Source organism: Indicator indicator, chromosome 1, assembly GCF_027791375.1.
Source record: "Indicator indicator isolate 239-I01 chromosome 1, UM_Iind_1.1, whole genome shotgun sequence".
NCBI classification, from domain to species: domain Eukaryota; kingdom Metazoa; phylum Chordata; class Aves; order Piciformes; family Indicatoridae; genus Indicator; species Indicator indicator.
In genome coordinates, this window is record NC_072010.1 from 130,739,134 (window position 1) to 130,761,019 (window position 21,886).

The 21,886-nt window shown below is 54.9% G+C and overlaps 1 protein-coding gene across 1 annotated transcript in view; it reads left to right on the forward strand.

Moving 5' to 3' along the window:
* ZRSR2 (zinc finger CCCH-type, RNA binding motif and serine/arginine rich 2) overlaps positions 1 to 12,746 on the forward strand; it is a 13,608-nt gene extending 862 nt beyond the window's left edge. The window contains exons 2-11 of the mRNA XM_054397488.1: positions 1,587 to 1,666; positions 2,247 to 2,340; positions 2,609 to 2,717; positions 4,355 to 4,441; positions 5,622 to 5,660; positions 6,500 to 6,615; positions 7,911 to 8,124; positions 10,861 to 10,916; positions 11,057 to 11,166; positions 11,998 to 12,746. Coding sequence (XP_054253463.1) covers positions 1,587 to 1,666; positions 2,247 to 2,340; positions 2,609 to 2,717; positions 4,355 to 4,441; positions 5,622 to 5,660; positions 6,500 to 6,615; positions 7,911 to 8,124; positions 10,861 to 10,916; positions 11,057 to 11,166; positions 11,998 to 12,467 — 1,375 coding nt within the window. The 3' untranslated portion in view covers positions 12,468 to 12,746. The remainder of the gene's footprint in view (positions 1 to 1,586; positions 1,667 to 2,246; positions 2,341 to 2,608; positions 2,718 to 4,354; positions 4,442 to 5,621; positions 5,661 to 6,499; positions 6,616 to 7,910; positions 8,125 to 10,860; positions 10,917 to 11,056; positions 11,167 to 11,997) is intronic.
* Positions 12,747 to 21,886: the final 9,140 nt, after the last annotated feature.

Genomic DNA, 21,886 nt, shown 5'->3' on the forward strand with positions numbered 1-21,886 from the left:
TGGGCTTCTAGAGCATCTAAGAAAGCCTGGGAGCTGGGAGGGAGTTATCCTCAGCTGTTAGCCCTAGGCACTTGCTGAGCAAACTCGTTTCAGGCAGGTGGCATTACAGGAGAAGCCACTGGGCTTGTGATCAAAGATAGAAGGCACAGATGTGGGCACTGCATACAGTCAGACATTGGCCTTTTAGGGCAACCACTCTGCTGCCAGGATAACTACCAGGGTGTTAGTGTTGGCGTGCACCTGTGTGCAGATGGGGAGGTGGTGAGTAACCCTGAATGGAAAGGTTGGAGATGCAGGTGAGATTTTGCCTGCCTGAGTTATACCTGTAGGCTCTTTTTAAATTCCATTCTTGGAACCATGAAGAGTTTGATCTCCTGTCAGTGTTTGTCATGGCAGAATGACAGGAGATAAGATCATCACTCTCCTATTGTTTCATTGCAAACTGGTTAGAAAGATGAGAGGTGGAATGAAAAATGACAGGAAAGGGGCTGATAGGAAAAGGCTTTCAGGTGCTCCATAGTGAGAACCTGGTGCTGTTTCTAGGCAGCCTTGCAGAGATGTCAGATGAGATGAGTCTGGCTAAGCCTTCGTAGCAGAGGAGTAGAGCTCAGCATTATCTGTGGTGGCTGTTAAATGTGCTTCTGCTGTGTGTACACTAAGACTCCTGCCTGCAGGGAATACCAAGGCAGAAGGGAGGGGACTTAAATTCCATACTCTGTAGAAGAGAGGAGGACTAGAAGCTGCCAAAAGGTGTGCCACAGTTAGAGGGCAGGAGATGCTTACGTCTTTCTCTCCTATCAGTGACTCAACTTCAGGAGCTAAAGGAGATTTCTTGGAACTGGTGATAAAATGTGAAGTACTGCAATGCTCAAGAAGCATCATGGAATGGTTTGGGTTGGGAAGGGTTATCTAGTCCTACCCTGTCAGAAGGGACATCTTCAGCAGGAGCAGGTTGCTCAGCTGATTGGTTATAGTTCAACTCTGACTGACTTTTAGTGTTGCCTCTGCTCAGCTACCCACTCACAGGTTAGCCACTGACAGAGCCACAGAAGGGTGGGAGTTAGAGGGGGCCTCCAGAAATCATCCAGTCCAACACCTCTGCTAAAGCAGGTTTGCCTGGGATTGCAGTGTGCAGAAGTGGGTTGAAAGTCTCCATAGAAGGAGACTCCACAGCCTCTCTGGAACCAGAATCACCAAGGGTGAGACCCTGTGAGCTGTGTCTGAGGCACGGGGAGCTGGTGGGGTCTTCATCCATGGAGGCTTTCAAGGCCCACGTGGGCATGGTCCTGTGTGATCTACTGGAGGGGATGCTGCTCTGGCAGGGGATTTGGTCTGGATGATCTCCAGAGGTCCCTTCCAACCCCTGGCATTCTGTGGTTTACTGTGACTGTTGCTGCTGTCCACATGCAGCTTTGACAGGGAAGCTACAGATGTCCCTGGCAAATACCTCTGCAGAGTGTCATTACCAGCTGTGAGATTTGCAGCTGGGGGGGGGATTGTGCTGTTGCTGTGAATTGCCATTGCACTACTGAGAGGCAAGTTCCTTCCCAGGCTGTGCCAACAGCAGTGCCCCTCTCTCCCTGCAGCCACCAGCAGTACAGAGCCATTCTGAAGAAAGAGAAGAGGAAAAAAAAGCGACAGGCACTTGCCAGGCTGAGAGACTCAGGTAACTCTGCTGGGCTCTGGCAGCACAGGCAGCAGCACCCTGGGGGTGGGCTTTTGAAAGGCTGTCACTGTGTGTTCCTCTGCTGCCTGTAATGTCCAGTTGTTTAATCACAGATGACCTCAGAGCTCAGCTCCTCCAACCTTCCCTCCATGCCCAGGGACACCTCTCAGCTAGACTCAGCTGTTCAAGGTCTCATCCAGCCTGGGCTTGAGCACCCCCAGGCAGGAGGCAGCCACAGCCTCCCTGGGCAGCCTGTGCCAGACTCTCACCAGCCTCACACTCAACAACTTCTTCCTCAGCTCCACTCTAACCCTGCTCTGCCTCAGCTTCAAACCATTCCCCCTTGGCCTGTCTCCAGACCCCCTCAGCAAAAGTCCCTCTGCAGCCTTCCTGCAGGATCCCTTCAGGTCCTGGCAGGCAGCTCTGAGGTGCCCCTGGAGCCTTCTCCTCTGCAGGCTGCACACCCCCAGCTCCCTCAGCCTGTGCTCACAGCAGAGCTGCTCCAGCCCTTGGATCATCTTTGTGGCCTCCTCTGGGCCTGCTCAAACAGCTCCATGTCTTGTTTTGTGTTTCTTCTCAGAAGCTACAGAAAAAGATGAATCAGTGTCTGAGGAAGAAGAGGAGGAATTGGAAGAAGAGGATGAAGAAGAAGAAAAGAAACTTGAGGCAGAAAGGTAGAAAATGTAACAAATGGCATCTCTGCAGTAGATGTGTTTGTAGTCAGCTGCAGGGGGATGCTGGGGCAAGTGTCAATCCATGCTCTAAAATAGAGGCATTCTCTATAAATCCTGGGCCTGGCTAAGAAACCTGAGTGAGTTGGAAGGAATTTTTCTCTTTTAAAGCAGCTCAGAGAAGCTGGACTAATACATTGGAATGCTTGACAGCTGCATCAGTTGTGGGCACTCATTAAATATTTCTAAATGTTTCTGTTCTCCTGGGTAGGCAAAAGCTGCATGAGCAGTGGCTGCTGAGAGAGGAGAAGGCCCAAGAAGAGTTCAAGCTTAAGAAAGAAAAGGAAGAGGCTGCAAGAAAACGTCAAGAAGAGGAGGAGGTGATGAATAAACTGAGTGTTGCAGTTGTGTCTGGCTGCAAGGCAGCCAGGGTGTGACAGCCTAGAGAGCACTGCCAACAGGTGTGCTGCTGGCACCAAACTGGGAGCAATGGTGACAGCCCTCAGGCTGTGCTGCCATTCAGCCAGGCCTGGGGACAGGCTGCAGAGCTGGGTGGGGAGAAATGGAATGAAATCCACCAAGGGCAAGGGGAGAGTCTGGCATCTGGGAAAGAACAACCACAGGGAGCAGGATGGATTGGGGACTGAGCTGTTGGAGAACAGCACAGGGGAAAGGGAGCTGGGGGTGGTGGTGGGCAGGAGGATGTCCCTGAGCCAGCAATGTGCCCTGGTGGCCAAGAAGGCCAAGGGCGTCCTGGGCTACATTAGAAGGGCTGTGGGGAGGAGGTCAGAGAGGTTCTCCTGCCCCTCTGCTCTGCCCTGGAGAGGCCACATCTGGAATCTTGTGTCCAGCTCTGGGCCCCTCAGGTGAAGAAGGAGCTGAGGGAAGTGCTGGAGAGAGTCCATGGCAGAGCCCCCAAGCTGCTGCAGGCAGTGGAAGATCTCCCTGTGAGGCCAGGCTGAGGCAGCTGGGGCTTGGAGCTTGGAGCAGAGGAGCCTGAGGGCTGCCCTCAGTGCTGGGGAGAAAGATGTGCAGGGCAGTGCGGGGAGGACAGAGCCAGGCTCTGCTCAGGGCTGGCCAAGGCCAGCACAAGGGGCACTGGGTGCCAGCTGGAGCAGAGGAGGTGCCAGGGCAAGAGAAGGGAAAGCTTTTTGCCTGTGAGGGTGGCAGAGGGCTGGAGCAGGCTGCCCAGAGAGGTTGTGGAGTCTCCTTGTCTGGAGCCATTGCAAAGCCCCCTGGCTGTGTTCCTGTGTGAGCTGCCCTGGGTGCTGCTGCTCTGGCAGGGGGCTTGGATGGATGCTCTCTGGAGGTCCCTTCCAACCCCTCACACTCTGTGACCTTTCACTGTTCTGTACTGGAGCCACTTCTTTTGCTGTTGGGATGTTTGAAAGCATGAACTCCTCTTCCATTCCAGAGGAGCAGAATTTTAAAGGGAAATAAAAAGAGTTTTGGTCCAAAGCTTTAGTTGCCTATGACTAAATGAAAATTCAATGGTCAGAAGTCATGGAAACATAGAATCCTAGCTTGGAAGGGACTGCAAGGATCATTTAGTCCAAGCTTTGCTGGCAAAAGCAGTGTCCACACTGTCCAGCTGCAGCCTTAAGGTGTGCAGTGCAGGGGACTTCACCACTTCCCTGGGGAGATTATTCCAGTGGCTAACTGGTCTTATGGAAAATTCTCCTCTTGTGTCCAGCTGAGATCTCCCCAGCACCCTTGTCTTTCCATGGGATCCTTGTGAAAAGGGAGTCTCCATCTTCTTTGTAGCCACCCTCTATGTAATGGAACATGGTGATAAGGCCTTCCCTAAGCCTTCTTATCTCAAGGCTGCACTGGCCCAGTCCTCTCAGCCTTTCCTCACATGGCAGACTGCCCATTCCTCCAGGCATCCTTGTACCCTTCCCTGCATCCTCCCTGAAGACAGGAGCTGCAATCCAGTAGGATGGCTTTGACTTTGCCTGATGATAAAGCATTTGTTCCCTTCAGTAACTGGTGTTTGGGTTTGTTTTTTATGATAAAGAGGAAGATCAAAGAAGAATGGGAAGAGCAGCAAAGAAAGGAGAGAGAAGCAGCCCAGCAGAAGCAACAGGAGAAGAAAGAGAGAGAGGTGATTCCTGGCAGTGGGAGGATGCCCATGCTCTATATCCTTTTCACCCTCAGCTGCAGCAGTCTCTGCATGTTGCAGAGAGGTTTTCCTCTCCACATAAATGTGTTGGTTACTGCTTCACTGCCTTCTGGCTCTCCCTGGAGCTGTTACTCACTGTGAAAGAGGACCTATGGAGTCCATCTACCCAGGAGGGTCCTTAACAGTGTGTCCTTCTTGCCATCCTGTAAATACAGAGGCCTGCTGGCAGTACCACTGCTGCTCTGGGCACTCTGCATCAGGAGTTAGAGGTAATCCTTGTGCAGTGTCCCAGCTGAGCACAGCCAGTGTTCAGGAGCTGCCCAGTGAGGCTCTGGAACATGGAATTGGATTGCTGCTGTTCCTTAGCACAGTGCTTAACCAAGAGATGTGTTCCAGCTCTCTGGACTGCCTCAGCCCACAGGCCCTACCTTGTAGTCAGAGCTCCTTGGCTGGAGGACCAAACTCTCCTGAAGAGCCTAGTGACTGACAGCTTTTCTGTTGGCCATGCCCTCTGCTGAAGCCTTGGAGACTGCCTGCCCTGGGGGTGAGCTGTCCTGTGCAGACACCCAGGCCCTGCCACTGCAGGGTGATTGCAGCTGGGGAAGACCTGCTCCTAGTAGCCTCTCCACCAAATACTGCAAGCAGAGCACTGGGAGGCAGCTTGCTGCTCTGTCTGGGAGCCACAGCAGGAGAAGGGCTATGAGCAAGCAGTATCATAGTTGGGTGTGTCACTGGTGGTGTGACACTTGCATGGGGAATGAAAAAGAGCAGCAGGTGCTGTGTTTCCTGCCTTGGTTCCTCTTGTGTTCAGTGTCCATTTCTCCCCTTGCAGACTGGGGTGACAAAGTGATGCTCATGGCCTTTGTCTGAGGTTGAGATACAGTCCAGGAGAGTTTAACCATGGCAGCAGAAGCATTTTGTTCCTTCCTTCCCTCTCCATGTGTCTCTCCAAGCCCTCAGTGGGCTAATTGGTTACCTGAATTAGATGGAAGCTGCCTGTTTGGGTTTTTTGTTTGGTGGTTTAGCTCCAGAGCATAAAAGCCCATGAAACTTTTGTGATGTAGCATGACTGAGTGCTGCCAGGAAGGCTCCAAACTAAAGGCAGCAGATGTTTTGGGTGTCCTCAGGGTTTTCACTGCTCCTGTCTTTGCTCCATTTCTAGGCAGCTGTGCAGAGGATGCTGGATCAAGCTGAAAGCCAGGTAATGCTCAGAGCCTTTTGACAAAGAACTGAAAGTAATTTAGTTGCCATCCTGTGTTTGCCTCCTAGTACACTGCACATTTGCTCTCAGCAGCCCAGTGGCCTCAATAAATGGAGTGTGTGATGGCTTGCAGGAGCTGGGAACTATTGTTTCCTGGGTGTAATATAATGAAGGACACAGAGCTGCTGGAGGGAGTCCAGAGGAGGCCACAAAGATGATCCAAGGGCTGGAGCAGCTCTGCTGGAGCACAGGCTGAGGGAGCTGGGGGTGTGCAGCCTGCAGAGGAGAAGGCTCCAGGGGCACCTCAGAGCTGCCTGCCAGGACCTGAAAGGGTCCTGCAGGAAGGCTGCAGAGGGACTTTTGCTGAGGGGGTCTGGAGACAGGCCAAGGGGGAATGGTTTGAAGCTGAGGCAGAGCAGGGTTAGAGTGGAGCTGAGGAAGAAGTTGTTGAGTGTGAGGGTGGTGAGAGTCTGGTACAGGCTGCCCAGGGAGGCTGTGGCTGCCTCCTGCCTGGGGGTGCTGAAGGCCAGGCTGGATGAGACCTTGAGCAGCTGAGTGTGGTTGAGAGGTGTCCCTGGGCATGGAGGGGAGGTTGGAGGAGCTGAGCTCTGAGCTGTTGTGTAATTATCAAGAACAAAGGTTCTGTCAGCAGAGACTCAAGGCACTGGGCTGCTTTGTCAAACAGCACTGCAGATGGTTTCAGCTTGATTGCAGCCACACAGTGCTCACAACTGCACCTTGCTTTCCTTGGTGGTATTTTTTTCCTTGACATTGTATTTTTTTATCCTTTTCTCATTCTGTGTATTTTAATGTTGTTGTTTTTTTTTTTTTTTCCCCAGCTGGAGAATGGTGTGACCTGGCATAACCCAGAGCCCCCAGAGAACATAGGAACAGAGAAGGACAGAGCAAATTGTCCATTCTATATTAAAACAGGTTCCTGCAGATTTGGAGACAGGTAATCCATTGAATCAATTTGTTTTTTTTTTAGATCTAATCCTTTTTTTTTAGGAAACAATTCATTTTAGAAAGAATACCCACAAGGGGTTTTGAGTGGTGAAGGGGAAGCAGCTTCACTGGGCCATAAGCAAAGTGAAGAAAAATTGCTTTATAAATTGCTGTCACCTGTGTGAATGTGGTGCAGTTCTTCAGGATGGAACCCAGAGACTGAGCGCAGAAAAGTCCCCCTGGCTGGGATGGAATTATTGATCTCTCATGGCACACAATGGATGGTGCATTCTGGCTCTGGTGCTCACCTGCATGGATGGCTGCTGGCAGAGAAGATTTGATTTCTGTTATGAGTGTAGGGGCTGAGCTCTCAGATGCTGTGGGGTTGTTTTTTGCCTTCTCTAATTTGCATTTGCTGCAGTATCTGAAAAATCAAACCTCAGATGGTCTAAAGCAAATTAGGGTCCATCTGCAGAGTAGGGAGAGCTGTTGTGGAGCTTCCAGGATTCTTCTGTTTGGGCACTGATTAACAGGCAGTGACACAAGGGCTGTGCAGCAAGGCAGCTCCTGCTTACTGACTGTGCTGCAGACTCCCTAGAAATTCAGCCTTGTTCTCATGAGAGACGAGGGGGGAAAAATCCTTGTCCTCTGGATGAGGATGTGGTAGACATTCAGAATGCTCACATCCAGCAGATCTGGGGCAGTTCTTTGGTGTTCAGTGGCACTAAAGACAGCATCTCCACCCCTGGTTGAATATCTCCAGTGGTAAGACTCTGGCACAGGCTGCCCAGGGAGGCTGTGGATGCCTCCTGCCTGGGGATGTTCAAGGCCAGGCTGGATGAGGCCTTGAGCAACTTTGGCTGGTGGGAGGTGCCCCTGCCTGTGACAGGGGAGTTGGAACTGGATGAGCTTTGAGGTCCCTTCCATCCCTTCCAAATGTGTGGGGCACACATTTATCCCTAGTTACTAGAAGAAGTCCCTGAAGCTGTTAGGATGTTGCTGGTGCCTCCAGCTTCTGCAGGCATGCTTTGAGAGCCAGGCTGTGCTCATACCTTGGCAGAGAGGAGCCCTGAGAGAGAGAGAGAGGGCAGCCCCAGGGGGCAGAGAGCAGCCCCAGCTCTGTGCCATCTGCTGCTGCCGGCAGCTTTGCTTTAGTGGCTGCAGTGTGTCGCACCCCCCTGGGGGGATTTCCTTGTGCCACAGCTGACGCTGGCAGTGCTTGAGGAGCCCCCAGAGCTGTGCTGACAGCCTGGGTGTGCTCCCCTGCCCTGCCCTGCCCTGCCCTGCCCTGCCCTGCCTGCCCAGGTGCTCTCGCAAGCACAACTACCCCACGTCGAGCAAGACGCTGCTGGTGCGCGGCATGTTCCTGACCTTCGGCATGGAGCAGTGCCGCAGGGACGACTACGACACCGATGCCAGCCTGGAGTACAGCGACGAGGAGACCTACCAGCAGTTCCTGGAGTTCTATGAGGACGTGCTGCCCGAGTTCCAGAACGTGGGCAAGGTGGTGCAGTTCAAGGTACGCAGCGGCTGGCAGCCGCAAGGGGGCCGCGGGAGCTGCGCGGCGGCAGCAGGAGGGAGGGTGCTGGCCAGCGTGCCCTGGCTGGGTCCTGAGTGCACAGGCTGCCTTGGAAGGGACATGAGGAAAAATGTCTTCATGAGAGAGTGGTGAGGGGTTGGAACAGGCTGCCCAGGGAGGTGGTGGAGTCCCCAAGGCTGGAGGTGTTCAAGAAGCTGTAGCTTGGTGCCTCAGGACATGGTTTAATGGCAGTGAGAGTTGGGTTAGGGTTGGACTCAGTGATCTGAAAGGTCTTTTGCAGCCTTGGTGATTGTGTCATTCTGTGACAGTCAATACTCTCTCAGGGAAACATTTCCTCTGCTGCCTAAAGTCCTTTCCTCATGCTCTGCCCAGAAGTGTGCTTGAATTGTTGCTGCCAGCTGCGTTCTGCTGGATGCTTTGGGTTGCAGTGAGATCTGAGTGTTCAGGAGGAGCAGCTTGGACTGGAGAGGAAAACTGGGGGAGTTCTGTGCATATGTCCTGAAAATTACAGAGTGTGAGGGGCTGGAAGGGACCTCCAGAGAGCATCCATCCAAGCCCCTTGCCAGAGCAGCAGCACCCAGGGCAGCTCACACAGGAACACAGCCAGGGGGCTTTGCAATGGCTCCAGACAAGGAGACTCCATAACCTCTCTGGGCAGCCTGCTCCAGCCCTCTGCCACCCTCACAGGCAAAAAGCTTTCCCTTCTCTTGCCCTGGCACCTCCTCTGCTCCAGCTGGCACCCAGTGCCCCTTGTGCTGGCCTTGGCCAGCCCTGAGCAGCGTCTGGCTCTGTCCTTATAGAAAGCTAAGTTTATGTAGGTGTTGAAATCTGTTGTCTTCAGTTTGTGCATTTATTGTTCTGAATGCTCTCTACTGGATTTTTCCCATTCATGGTTTCTTGTGTGAGAAAAAGAGGGACCTGTGAATGGAGGGCTGGGAGATGAATGATGTGCGCTAGCAGTCCCCTGGTGTCCCCAGCCAGGCAGCTTGGATGCTGAAATCTCCTTGTAGCACAATCTATCTCAGCATCCTTTTGTGCTCACCACTGCTGAGCTCTTCCCTGCAGTCAGCAGGAGGCACACTGTGCCTGTTCTGCTTGGGCCTCCAGCTGCTAACAGAGCTGAGCCAGAGGGAAAGGGAACCTGCAGTGGTTGGGTGATGAGCTACAGAGGTGAGAGAGCCTGGTGTGTTGTGAGGAGTATCCCCTCCATACTGCAGGAGTATGGAGTGGAAGATCTCCCTGTGAGGCCAGGCTGAGGCAGCTGGGGCTTGGAGCTTGCAGCAGAGGAGCCTGAGGGCTGCCCTCAGTGCTGGGGAGAAAGATGTGCAGGGCAGTGTGGGGAGGACAGAGCCAGGCTCTGCTCAGGGCTGGCCAAGGACAGCACAAGGGGCACTGGGTGCCAGCTGGAGCAGAGGAGGTGCCAGGGGAACAGAAGAGAAAACTTTTTTCCCTGTGAGGCTGCCCAGAGAGGTTGTGGAGTCTCCTTGTCTGGAGTCATTGCAAAGCCCCCTGGCTGTGTTCCTGTGTGAGCTGCCCTGGGTGCTGCTGCTCTGGCAAGGGGGCTTGGATGGATGCTCTCTGGAGGTCCCTTCCAACCCCTCACATCCTGTGATACTGTGACTGGTGGGATGTTAGCAATCTCTGCTCCATCCTAGAGGAGAGGATGCAGATTCCCAGTGGAGCATGGCTTGCAATGCTGTCCTGCCACCAGCCCAGACTCTAGTGGTGCTGCATGCAGCTGTGCTGAGCTGCACACTCTGATAGCAGCCTGGTGAGAGCTGTGAGCCTGTCAGTCCCAGCTTCTGAAGCAGTGGTGCCACTGCAACAGGGTTCCCATGGATGATCAGAGACTGCCTGTTGGCTGCAGGGATCTCAGCTGTGAGTGAGCTGAGCCCCTGCTGCACTCCCCTCTTCCAGCAGCCCAAGAGTTCATTGTTGTCTCTGGGAGGCTGCTCCAGAATCTGGCAGATCCTGACCAGGCAGGATCCTGATTTGTTTCCCCCCCAATAAACCTCCTTGGCAGAGTTGGTCTGGCTTGTCCTTACTTCAGGTGGTTTGCCTGCTCCTCCTGTCACCTTTCATTGCCCAGCTGCTTTGTTGCTGCACCTGAAGGCCTTGCCTAATGCAGCACACAGAGAGGTGCTCTCAGGGTCAGCCAGGGCTCACTCAAAGCCGCCTCCTCTGCTGCAGCTGTCAGGAGTGGCCTGGGGGCAGGGAGGCTGAGCTCACACTGCTGCCCTGGAGAGCTGCCTGTTGGCCTGCTTGGGCCTGCCTCCCTCTGAACATTTCAGGTTAAATTGTGTCTCTTTGAGAGCTTTAGATGTGCTTTGGATGCTAAATCACAGTGAAAAGATGGAAGGGTACAGTGAAAGCCTTCAGCTTTTCTACCTCACCTCACAGGGAAGCTGTTGAAGTAAGTTGCTGCAAAGCTGCTCTCAGCACAGTGCAGGCACACCAGGCACTGCTGACTGCTTTCAGGGCTGGCTGGTGCACAGTAGGGTGGCCCAGGTGAGGCAGTGCTGGAAACACTCAAACACGACCAGAAGCTCTGGGGTGGGCTTCGTGCTGCAGAGAAGTGTTGACAGAAGAAAGTGCTGTGCAAGCTCAGCCTGGGGAGCTGTCAGAAAGCAACCAGTGGCTGCCAGCTCAGCATGCAGGAGCTGCTGCTCAGCACAGAGCTTCCCTGGAGCTAACTCCATGTCTGCATCCCCTCAGGTTAGCTGCAACTACGAGCCCCACCTGCGAGGCAACGTCTACGTGCAGTACCAGTCGTAAGTACTCCCAGGTACCCAAGAGGGGTCTCTGTGGGACCACTCAGCCATCCTCACACTCCCACAGGAACCTAGAGTGGGTAAGTGACAGCTTCAGTGGCTGTGTGACAGTAATGCTGTGCCCTCTGTGCTTTGTGAAGGGAGAAGGACTGCCAGGCAGCCCTGGCTCTGTTCAGTGGACGGTGGTATGCCGGCCGGCAGCTCCACTGCGAGTTCTGTCCTGTGACCAGGTGGAAAACTGCAATCTGTGGTGAGTGAGAGCTGCCTGGGCAGCAGGAGGGGTGGCAGTGGGAGAGGGCTTGTGGCTGTGCCCTCCTGCAGCCCAGCAGGCAGCTGAGTGCTGGGCTGCAGCCAGAGGAGCGTGGGCAGCAGGGCAGGAGAGGGGATTCTGCCCTTTGGCTCTGCGCTGCTCAGACCTCACCTCCAATCCTGCCTCCAGCTCTGGGGTCCCCAGCAGGAGAAGGACACAGAGCTGCTGGAGGGAGTCCAGAGGAGGCCACAAAGATGATCCAAGGGCTGGAGCAGCTCTGCTGTGAGCACAGGCTGAGGGAGCCTGGAGAAGAGAAGGCTCCAGGGGGACCTCAGAGCTACCTTCCAGTATCTGAAGGGATGAAGGCTGCAGAGGGACTTCTGCTGAGGGGGTCTAGAGACAGGCCAAGGGGGAATGGTTTGAAGCTGAGGCAGAGCAGGGTTAGAGTGGAGCTGAGGAAGAAGTTGTTGAGTGTGAGGCTGGTGAGAGTCTGGCACAGGCTGCCTAGGGAGGCTGTGGCTGCCTCCTGTCTGGGGGGTGTTAAAGGCCAGGCTGGATGAGGCCTTGAGCAGCTGAGTCTAGCTGAGAGGTGTCCCCCAGAGTCTTCTGCAGGCTGCACACCCCCAGCTCCCTCAGCCTGTGCTCACAGCAGAGCTGCTCCAGCCCTTGGATCATCTTTATAGTCTTCTCTGGCCTCACTCCTGCAGCTCTGTCCTCACTCTGGGGAAGAAGCAAAGTTCAGCTGACTCAGTTGCTTTCCAGTCAGTACCTGGTGCAGAAGGGGCTTGGCCAGGTGTGGTTCCTAAACCTGCTCTCCCTCGTCTGTCACAGGCTTGTTCGAGAGGCAGAAGTGTCCGAGGGGGAAGCACTGCAACTTCCTTCACGTGTTCAAAAACCCCAACAACGAGTTCTGGGAGGCCAACAGGGACATCCGAGGCTCTCCCGAACGGACTGGCCAGCTGGCTAAGAACTCTGAGCGCAGGAGCAGGACGAGCCACCGCGACGAGCACTACGGCAGGGCCCGCAGGAGGGGCAGCCCCAGCCCGGAGCACTCGCACCGCAGGAACGGCGAAGCGGAGCGGAGGAGGAGCCGGCGGCGCAGCAGGAGGCGGCACCGCTCCGGGCGCTCCCGCAGCAGGGAGCGGCGCAGATCCCGCAGCAGGGGCCGCAGGAGGAGGGGCCGCAGCCGCAGCACGACGCGCAGCAGGAGCCGGAGCAGGAGCTCCTCGCGGTCCCGGAGCAGGGGCAAAAAGAGATCGAGCAGCAGAGGGAGAAGCAGCGACACCCCCAAAACCAAGTGAGGGCTCTGGAGGTGCTTATCGGTCCGAGGCGGAGCTGACACTTCCCGGTAGGGCACCAGCTACCCCCGAGCCCAAATAAAGAGTTCTTGCACATCAGATGTTGCTTCCTGACCGAGGAACCTGGTTCAATGTGTGCTAAGCTTCAGAGAATTCCAGTGGAAGTCCTGTCCGAGGTGTGAATGTCCAGTACTCAGCTCCTCCCTCCCTCTCAACTGCTGCAGCATCTGGATCCCTCCCAAGGCCAAGCAGAAAGAGAAGTGCAGCCTGTCTGGGGGAGCCTTCTTGCTGTGTTGTGTGTGCTGAGTGCTCCCTGTCCCTGCCAGCAGCTGATGCAGAGCAGCTGATGCAGAGCAGCTGTGACCCACAGCCCAGCATGCTGCTAGCTGAGGAGAAGGCTGCCATGGGTGGTTTGCAGCCAGGGGAAGCCTCCTACACCAAGCAACTCTGGTGGTGTTCTGAGCTGGAGAGAAGGCATCTGAACCTTTTTGACTGCACAGTGCTTGCCCAGGAGGAGCTCTGTGCTCAGAAGTGTGGGGTTGTCCTCTCTCCCCTGGGCTCGTGGCCTGTAGGGATTGGAGGAAAACAGTCAACTTATGCAGTCCCTTAGTCCCCAAGGAGGAGTGGAGGCCATGCACTTGTAAGCCTCCAGGGAGGCTAGGAAGTGCTTTGCACACCTGGCTGCACAACATTTGTGGCTGAAAACAGCTTGTGAGGGAGTGCTGGAAAGGTCTGTACCTGGGACTGAAGATGTGGTGGCTCGAAATGCTTGCAGGGTGGCTGAAGAAACCAAAGGGCTTCCATCCTGAGAGAGTACTTTGGGCTTTGGGGAGAGGAGGACTGGACTGCAACCCTCCTAGGCTGCTTTTGCAGCTGAAGGCATCCTGCTGCCTGGTTCCCCTGCAGTCAAGGTGGAGAGCAGGGGCCACAGAAATGAAGTTACCAGGGCAGAACCTTTTTGGAGTGGCAGCTGCAGGAGCCAAGGACCTGCAGGTGGGCAGAGCCTTGCTGGTGCTGTTGGAGGCAATCTCCTCAGCTGCTGAACCTCAGCCATTCCCTCAGGCACCTGGGTGTCCATGGAGGCTCAGGGTCAGCAGGCTGGGGCACTGCAGGTGCCCCGAGGGGTCTGCACAGACATCTCTCCTTCTGCAGGCTCTCCAAAGAGCTTGGCACTCTTGCCTTTAGAACACAACTCAGACCACCCCAGCTGGAAGCCCAAAGCAGGCCTGAAGTGCCCCCAGGCAGCTACTTGGACTCCAGCAATGCCACACAGAGTCCAGCAGCAGGTCTGGGCATCCACAGCACTCCTCCCAGCATGGAGGTTTGTCCCCCTGGCTAGCTGAGGGCAAGTGGCCTTTGCTTCTGGCTTGAACAGAGAGTTTTGCTTTGCTGAATGCAGCCTGCAGCTAGCATGCTGCTGCTTCCCTTCCCTTCTCTCTTGAGTAGCTGTTGTGCAGTCTGGAGTAAGCACCCCCTGGGCAGGAGGTGTTGAGTTGCAGCCTGGCACTGTGTGCTGGCAGCAGTGCAGGCAGACTGCAGCTTAGTTCCTTTGGCTCTTTGGTTGTGGCAGCTGCAGGAGCTGTCATTCACTGCATCACCTGGGCACTGAGAGCTTTCTTTGCAGGCTGTGTTTCTGAGGCCAGGCAGCATTCCCTGCTCTGCCCGAGACCTTTGTGGCCACCTTCTTCACCACCTTTGTTTTCCTGTCCCCACAGCCAGCTTTGCCCTGAGCTTTCTGGGTTTTTCTTAGCTGCTCCCTTGGCCTGTTGGGTTGCTTGTGCAGAACTCTGGTTTAGTTCCCTGGGGTAGAGCTGAGTTGGCATTTCCAGCCTGCTGACACCACCAGCAGCCCAGCCACAGCTTCCTGGCTCTGGCTGTGCCTGGTGCTGTGAAAGCAGCCTGCTGAGTGGGAGCTGGCTGAGGCCACTGTGGCTCCTGTGCCAAGCTGTCAGTGAGCATGAGCTGAGGGAGATCAGCAGTGTGGGAACCTGTGAGCAGCTGAGGGAATTGAGCAAAGCAGGATTAGGGACCAAGAGCTGCCTAAGAGCCACGTGAGCATTCCACAGGGAATTAGGCTGCTTGTCCCCACAGCTTTGTGAGGGGAGCTGGGAAAGCTGAGATGCTGTGCTTCTGTACAAAGCTCTTCTAATGAGAGAGGAAAAGCCTTGCTGAGAGGTGCATGGAAAGACTTTGTTCCTGCTGCTTTTAGTGGCTGTGGCTTCAGCTCTTCAGCTCTGGACCCTAGCTCCCAGGCTGGAGCTGTGCAGTGCAGGGCTGGTGGCTGTCATGACCAGGCACTTGGCCACTGAGTGCTGTGGGGCTGACACTTTGCAGTGGTTAGCAGGAGGCCTGCAGCTCAGCCAGGCTCCTGCCTCCAGGGTATTGCTTGTCTGCTTCAGAGCCTGCACTAGTGTCACATGCATGGGGCTGTGTTTCCTTAGCAGCCAGGTGAGCCACAGAGGCTGCAAGTTTCTAAGCTTAGTTCTTATTTTTCCAAAGGGGAAAAGCCCCAGAAGGGATTTGCAGAGGCAAGGCCCAGGCTGTTCTGGCTGCTGGTGCTCTGCAGCTGCCACAGCCAAGGACCTGCTGAAGTGAACTGCTGGCCAGGGTTTGGTTCTAGAGCCTGCTTACCAGCAGTGCCTCTCAAAATTCTCCTTTCCCGTGTGAATGCTGCAGGAGTTGTTCTCCCAGAGCTGCAAGGTGTGGGCTGGGGCAGCAATGGGGGCATTTCACAGGGCACTGTGCCCACCCTGCTGCCCTGGCAGGAGGAACACATCTGAGCTGGGCAGCCAGGCTGTGTCTGTGCAGGGGCAGAGGGGGAAGGATGCTGGGCGGCTGGTGGGCACAACTGTAGGTGCAGGCACCATCACTGCCCAGCAGCAGTTAGGTGCCAGGGAACCAGGCCTGGCCCCTCACAGCAGGGGGCTGAAGGGTGGCTGCCCGGCAGCTCCTTGCCTGGCATTTCCCAGAGCAGCTAAGCACCACCACGGGGGCAGCAGACTTGGTGCTGAGTGCAAGGCTGGCATCTGTTACAGGGGGGCAGCATCTCTGCACAGGCCTTGACTGCACTCTGGCCCTTCCCTGCTCGAGGGCAGAGGGTCTGATGTGCAGCCCAGGTGCCTCTGCAGCTCTCCTGCAGGCTCCTTCTCAGCTGCAGTGCTGTGCTCAGGTTACCAGCACCTACCCTGAAGCTTACCAGGGACTGCTGTGCAGTGAACAAAGCCAGAGCCTGCTGCCAGGTGGTGCTGCTGCTGCCTGCCCTGGCTCAGCACTTCCCACAGCACACTCAAGGCTGAGCCAGATAAGAGCTTCACTGGCTTCCTTCCATCACCCAAGGAGGGAAGCTGCTTTGTGCTTTCACTCCAGCTCTGCTGTCATTGCAGTCACCTCCTCTTCTGTCACAAACCAAGCCCAGCACCACTGCCAGGGCACACAGCAGAGCCACACAGCATAGCCCAGGGCCCAGGCTTCCTCACAGATGCAGTGACTGGCAGCATGGGGTCAGCCCCCATGGAAGAGCAGAGGGTTAGGAAAGGCCTCTTGCAGCCCAGGAGTGAGAGAGAAGTTGTAGACACTCAAGCAAGCCAACAAGCCCCCAGCTCTGACTGCTCAGCCTCTCCCCATGAGAAAGGGGATTTGCTGGCAGGGGTCAGCCAGACCCAAGCTGGCAGGGTTGCCCCAGGCCTTGCCAGAGAACAGGAACCAGTTCAGCTTGGTTAGAGGGCTGGAGACCAGCTCCAGCTGAGCCTCTGCTGGGGGAGCCTCTGCTGGGCCTGGCTGCCGGCTGCAGGTGAGGAGCTGAGTGTTGAGGCTTTGTGTGGATGTGCAGGGGCAGGGGCACTACCCCATCCCTCCCCCACTGTTGGTGTGCCAAGCCTTCCCCAGACCTGCTAATTTATTGCTTTCTGTCCCATGCCAGTGGCTGTACATAATTCACCCTGGACACAGCATCCCAGCCCTTTTGTAAGGAGGTGCTCCAGAGCAGGCCCAGCCCTGTAATAAAACTGCCCTGTTCTTTTCTAAGGCAGCCCTGTGTGGCCTCTTCTTTCTCAGCAGGCCTGAGGGCCTCCAGACACAGCAGTGGTGTAAAAATGGACATTTATTACAACTAGACCGAAGTGACAGACACAGCTCACAGCTTGGCACCACCACCACACAGCTCAAGCCAGCCAAGCACACAGGAGGGACAGTGGCAGCTGGGGAACACCTGGTGTACAGAGCAGGTTGCTTTGGGGTTGGCTTGAGTTAAGGTCACTGCACCACTGCCCCCACCCAGGGGCATTCTGCTGCCCCTTTCTCCTCTTCCAGCCCTGCTCCTTGTGCCCTGGGATAGAAGCAGTCCCTAGCACCCTGTTTAAATCCCACAAGGGCCATGAGCAGGCACATCCCCACCCTGTGAGCTCTCAGGTACCACCACAGAAGGGTGCAGCCCACCCCTGCTCAGCCCTTCTGTTTGCACAGGCCTGGACACCAGGATCTGAACTGAGGGGGGAGGGAGGGAGAGGAGGGGGCTTGCAAGTGACAGCACTGAGCTGGGGGGTTCCACTGAGCCAAGCTCACAGCAGGCCCTACCCCAGCCCAGCTCCCCAGATGGCTGAAGGCTTCCAGCACCACCCCCAAGTGAGGTGTTGGGAGAAGGTGGCACTGCTGACCTATAGCAAGCCAAAACCTTGTCCTAGAGTGAAGTCAGCAGGGAGAAGAGGGAAGGGAACAGTCACCTCCCAGGGACCATGCAGCTACACAGCAGTACTTGGCTGCTCCAGAGTGTGGCACTTCAAAGTGTAGAGATGAACCTCCTGGACTGAAACTGGCTGGGCTTAGAATGGCTAAAAAAAAAAAAAATCTCTGCTCAGACTTCCAAAGGCTGCTCCATGCCACAGGGCTTGCAGTGATACCACTGAACAAAGCTAGGAGGTAACAGCTCTCACTTGCAAGCCAGTTGGGAAGGCTGCACCTCACACAGGGGTGTGGAAGGGAAGTGTCACAGCTAACTCAAGGAAAGCTCAGAATCACTCAGAGGTGCATCATGGAGAACAGGACCAGAGATGTATCATGAAGCACAGACTCAGAGATGTATCATGGAGCACAGACCTGGAGATGCATCATGGAGCACAGGACCAGAGATGTATCATTGGGCACAGACCCAGAAATGTATCATGGAGCACAGACCCAGAGGTGTATCATGAAGCACAGACCCAGAGGTGTATCATGGAGCACAGACCCAGAGATGTATCATGAAACACAGACCCAGAGATGTATCATGAAGCACAGACCCAGAGATGCATCATGGAGCACAGGACCAGAGATGTATCATTGGGCACAGACCCAGAAATGTATCATGGAGCACAGACCCAGAGGTGTATCATGGAGCACAGACCCAGAGATGTATCATGGAGCACAGGACCAGAGGTGTATCATGAAGCACAGACCCAGAGATGTATCATGGAGCACAGACCCAGAAATGTATCATGGAGCACAGACCCAGAAATGTATCATGGAGCACAGACCCAGAGGTGTATCATGGAGCACAGACCCAGAGATGTATCATGGAGCACAGACCCAGAGGTGTATCATGGAGCACAGGACCAGAGATGTATCATTGGGCACAGACCCAGAAATGTATCATGGAGCACAGACCCAGAGGTGTATCATGAAGCACAGACCCAGAGATGTATCATGGAGCACAGACCCAGAGATGTATCATGAAGCACAGACCCAGAAATGTATCATGGAGCACAGACCCAGAGGTGTATCATGGAGCACAGACCCAGAGATGTATCATGGAGCACAGACCCAGAGATGTATCATGGAGCACAGACCCAGAGGTGCATCATGAAGCATGGAACCCCAGAAGCCCACTGTGGGATCCATTGTGCACCTCCTTTCTGCTCAGCCCCCTCCCAGATGTAGAAATAATTCCCTTTTCCTGGCTGGATTTGTGTTCCGCCTGCACACACTCTCACAGCAGAGCTGCAGAGCTTTGCTCAAGGTAGCTGCACCTCCACCCAACTTCCTTCCTGGCCTGCAGCTTGCTTGCAGCGTCACCACCTTACCAGTTCTCCCCAGGGGTCAGCAGGTGCCAGCAGGATTCTTTGGTATCATGATCAACTCAGCAAAACAAACGATCATTTCCATCTTCCTGCAGCACAGGAACCAGCAGAACTCTCAGACAAGTGGTGGCCAACACAGAGATGAACAAAAGTCTTTGGTTGCATAAACAATTTGTACAGCTCACAGCTGGGGGCTGGAGTGGTCCTGGAGTTCCTCCTCAGGCAGCTGTGCTGTGTCACCTTGGGACTTGCATTTCCTGCAGTCAGGCTTGCTCATTAAAAACAGTCAAGGTGGGAAGGCAAAACACAACTCCCCTCCCAGCACAGCGAGGGGAGGCACTGGAGCCCAAACCGATTCCCTTTGCCATGTCAGCTTCCAGCTTTTGCTTCTGGTTCCCTTTGGTTTTTTTTTTTTTTGTTGTTCTCCAAGGAGCATTTCTCTTGTAGGCCTGAAGGAAGCAGCTTAGCAGGACAGGAACTACTGACAGACAGACAGACAGCATCTGACACCATTAGCTAGACATGAGAATGAAGGCAGTGAACACTCAGAGGGTGGGACACTGGGGTGGCAGCAGCTGCACTGAAGGTTTATGTCAATCCAATTTCTTCAAGTACACTACGAGGGGTCTCTGCTTCCTAGGGAGGGAAAAGCGGAGACAGTGGTGAATGGCTTCTGTGCTGCTGCTGCTACTGAACAGGGCTGAGGGTGGGAGGTGCTGAACTACAGGAAAGCCTCAAAGGCATGCAAGTGTCCCAGCTGGGAGGGTGTTAGCTGCATGTTCCAAGAGCTGCTAATTCATTGCCATGGTCCACAGGCAGGGCTGCTGGATTTTAGTGTTCTTAAGCATAACAAAGCACTGGAGATGGACCAGCAGGGCCCAGAGCACAGCCCAGTGACAGGGAGAGGAAGGGGGGAGGAGAAGGGGGGGAGCAGCTTGCAGTGCAGTCAGGGAGCACGGTGGTGAATTGTTGGATGGGTCTAAGGAAAGTCTGCCAGTGGAGAACAAAACAATGGGTGCAGGAAATGTCTGATGGCAGCAGGACACAGCATCCCTGCAGGATCTACACTGCCCCCATGCTCAGCTCACAAAGCCAGGGCTGAGTGGGCTCAGCCCTGCAGCTCTGTGCATGGTGCCGCAGCCTGGCTGCAGAGGCAGTGCAGGGGCACAGCCAAGCTCTGTTCCCAAGAGCAGGTTGCTCTGGGAGCTCCTCTGCAAGCCAAGTCTCTTCACTCTGGCTTTCATAGGAATTGGTCAGGCACTGGCACAGGCTGCCCAGGGAGGTGGTGCAGTGCCCACCCCTGCAGGTGTTCCAGAAGCCTGTGCCCATGGCACTCGGGGACAGGGTTTGGTGGCCATGGTGGTGCTGGGTTGAAGGTTGGACTCAATAACCTTAGAGGTCTCTTCCAACTCAAACACCTGCAGCAGTCAAGGAAAGGTCAGGGGTGCAACTGTATTAACCCACACCAGGTTAGGAAGCTTTAGGCTAATCCTAACCTTAAACAGCTTTGTTTAGAATTGGCTCCATACAGAATTCCCAAGGATTTTCCATCCCTATTTTTGTATTGGCCATCCCCATTTTTGTATTGGCCATCCCCACAGCAGCTTCATCAGCACCATCAGGCTGGCCCTTGCCATGGCTACCAACAGCACAGTGCATGGGCAGGGATGCTGTGTCCTGAGGGAGATGTTAACCACCTTAGGTACCCAGACGATGAATTGACTTACTTTAGCATCCTAAACCAAGACAGGGCATGGAGCAGGAAAAAAAAGGCAGAGAACAGTTAAGGCAGCAAACACAAATTATTCTTCCGTTGCTTTCTAAATGTGCTTCCCAGAACAACCAGCATGAGACACCTGAAACCCTGCAGTTAACAGCAGAGCATTGGCTCTGGCACCCTTGGGGCAAGCCTACAATCTGCCTTCAGCTCAGGGCTGAGGTGATTGAGCACTGGAGGGACCTGGGAGGCAGGCAGTGCTTGGAGCAGGCCAGCTCTGAGCACTCTGAGCTCCCAAGCCCAGCAGCAAATTAGAGATGGCAGGAGAGAGGCAAGTGAGAAGTGGAGCCCTGGCACTTGGGTGATTAAAGACACAGCAAACCTGTTCCCAATGAAGCAAAATTTAACTCCCCAGGACTGCAAAGCCCTCAATGAAGGCAGGCAGGAGGGCAGGTTTCTGTGTTTGAACACCAAAAAGGATACAGTGAGAGGAGGGAAGGCTCTGCAGCACCTGGGGTAGAACCTCACACTGCATCCACAGCTTACCTTGAGAGGACACCCACCAAACCTACCCCCCTGAAAAAAACTCCTACCTCCTTCCCTACAGCAGCAGAACTCAAAGGGTTCTAACAGGATCTCACTTCCCCAGCACACTTCAGGAGCTCAAAAACATTTGCCATGACAAAGCTTGCCAGAGGCAGCCAGTGGGCACTGGCCCAGGATACCTCACCTGAGAGGAAAGTTGCCCAGGGGCTCTGAAGAGCAGCAGGGCCCTGCTGCTGCTGCTGTCTCCAGAGCAGCTGAGAGGCTCTGGTAATTTCTGCCAGGCACAGCTCACACACAGATTAGCTTTCATCAAGTCCACCAGGGCCCCTGGCTAACAAGGAGCATAGAGCAAAGCACTGCCAAGCCCTGGGCTACCTGCCCAGCAGCACCACTCCGGAAGATTTGACTTCTGCAAGCCTAGAGCCTTGGGGCAGACCATGCCTCCCTGCTGTGCACACCAGCACCACCACCTCCACAGGAGCACCCAGAGGCTGCTGTGTGTTGCTGGAGGAGTCACTCCCTCACTTCTGGCAGGTTTAGGAGCCAAGCAGAGTGAATTCTGTCCTGTTTGGCTCAGGTTCTGCACCTCAGCAAGTGTCAAACCCACACCCTGCAGCCTCGCTCACTACCTGCAGCTGAGAGTCCCCAGAGGCAAACAATGCACATTTGAAACAACACATAGATGAGAGGAGGGGAAAGTAATCCACATGAGCCACAAGTGCATGCAATACTTTATTTGAGACATGCCAGGAGAGCTCATTCATTACCTTGTCAGTTAGGAGCAAGCAGCTCTGTACAGATAAGAGGAACACCACCAGCTCCTTACAGCTCAGTGCACAGCAGTGGAAGCCAACAGCCATGGAACAGTGCAGGCTGAAGCAGCGTTAAGCAGACATTCAGACACCTTGGGGATGTCTTACAGACACAAAAGCAAACAAAAAAAGGGCAAACTTGGAAATGGAAACCCACTTCCTGCCAGCTGCTTCCCTGGGATTCCAGAACACTGCAGGTGCAGCCCCAGGTTTGTGGCTGACCCTCCCAGCTGCCCCCTGCTCTGCCAGCTGGACAGGTGCAAGGCAGGGCCTTGGCACTCCTCCTGCTGCAGCTGG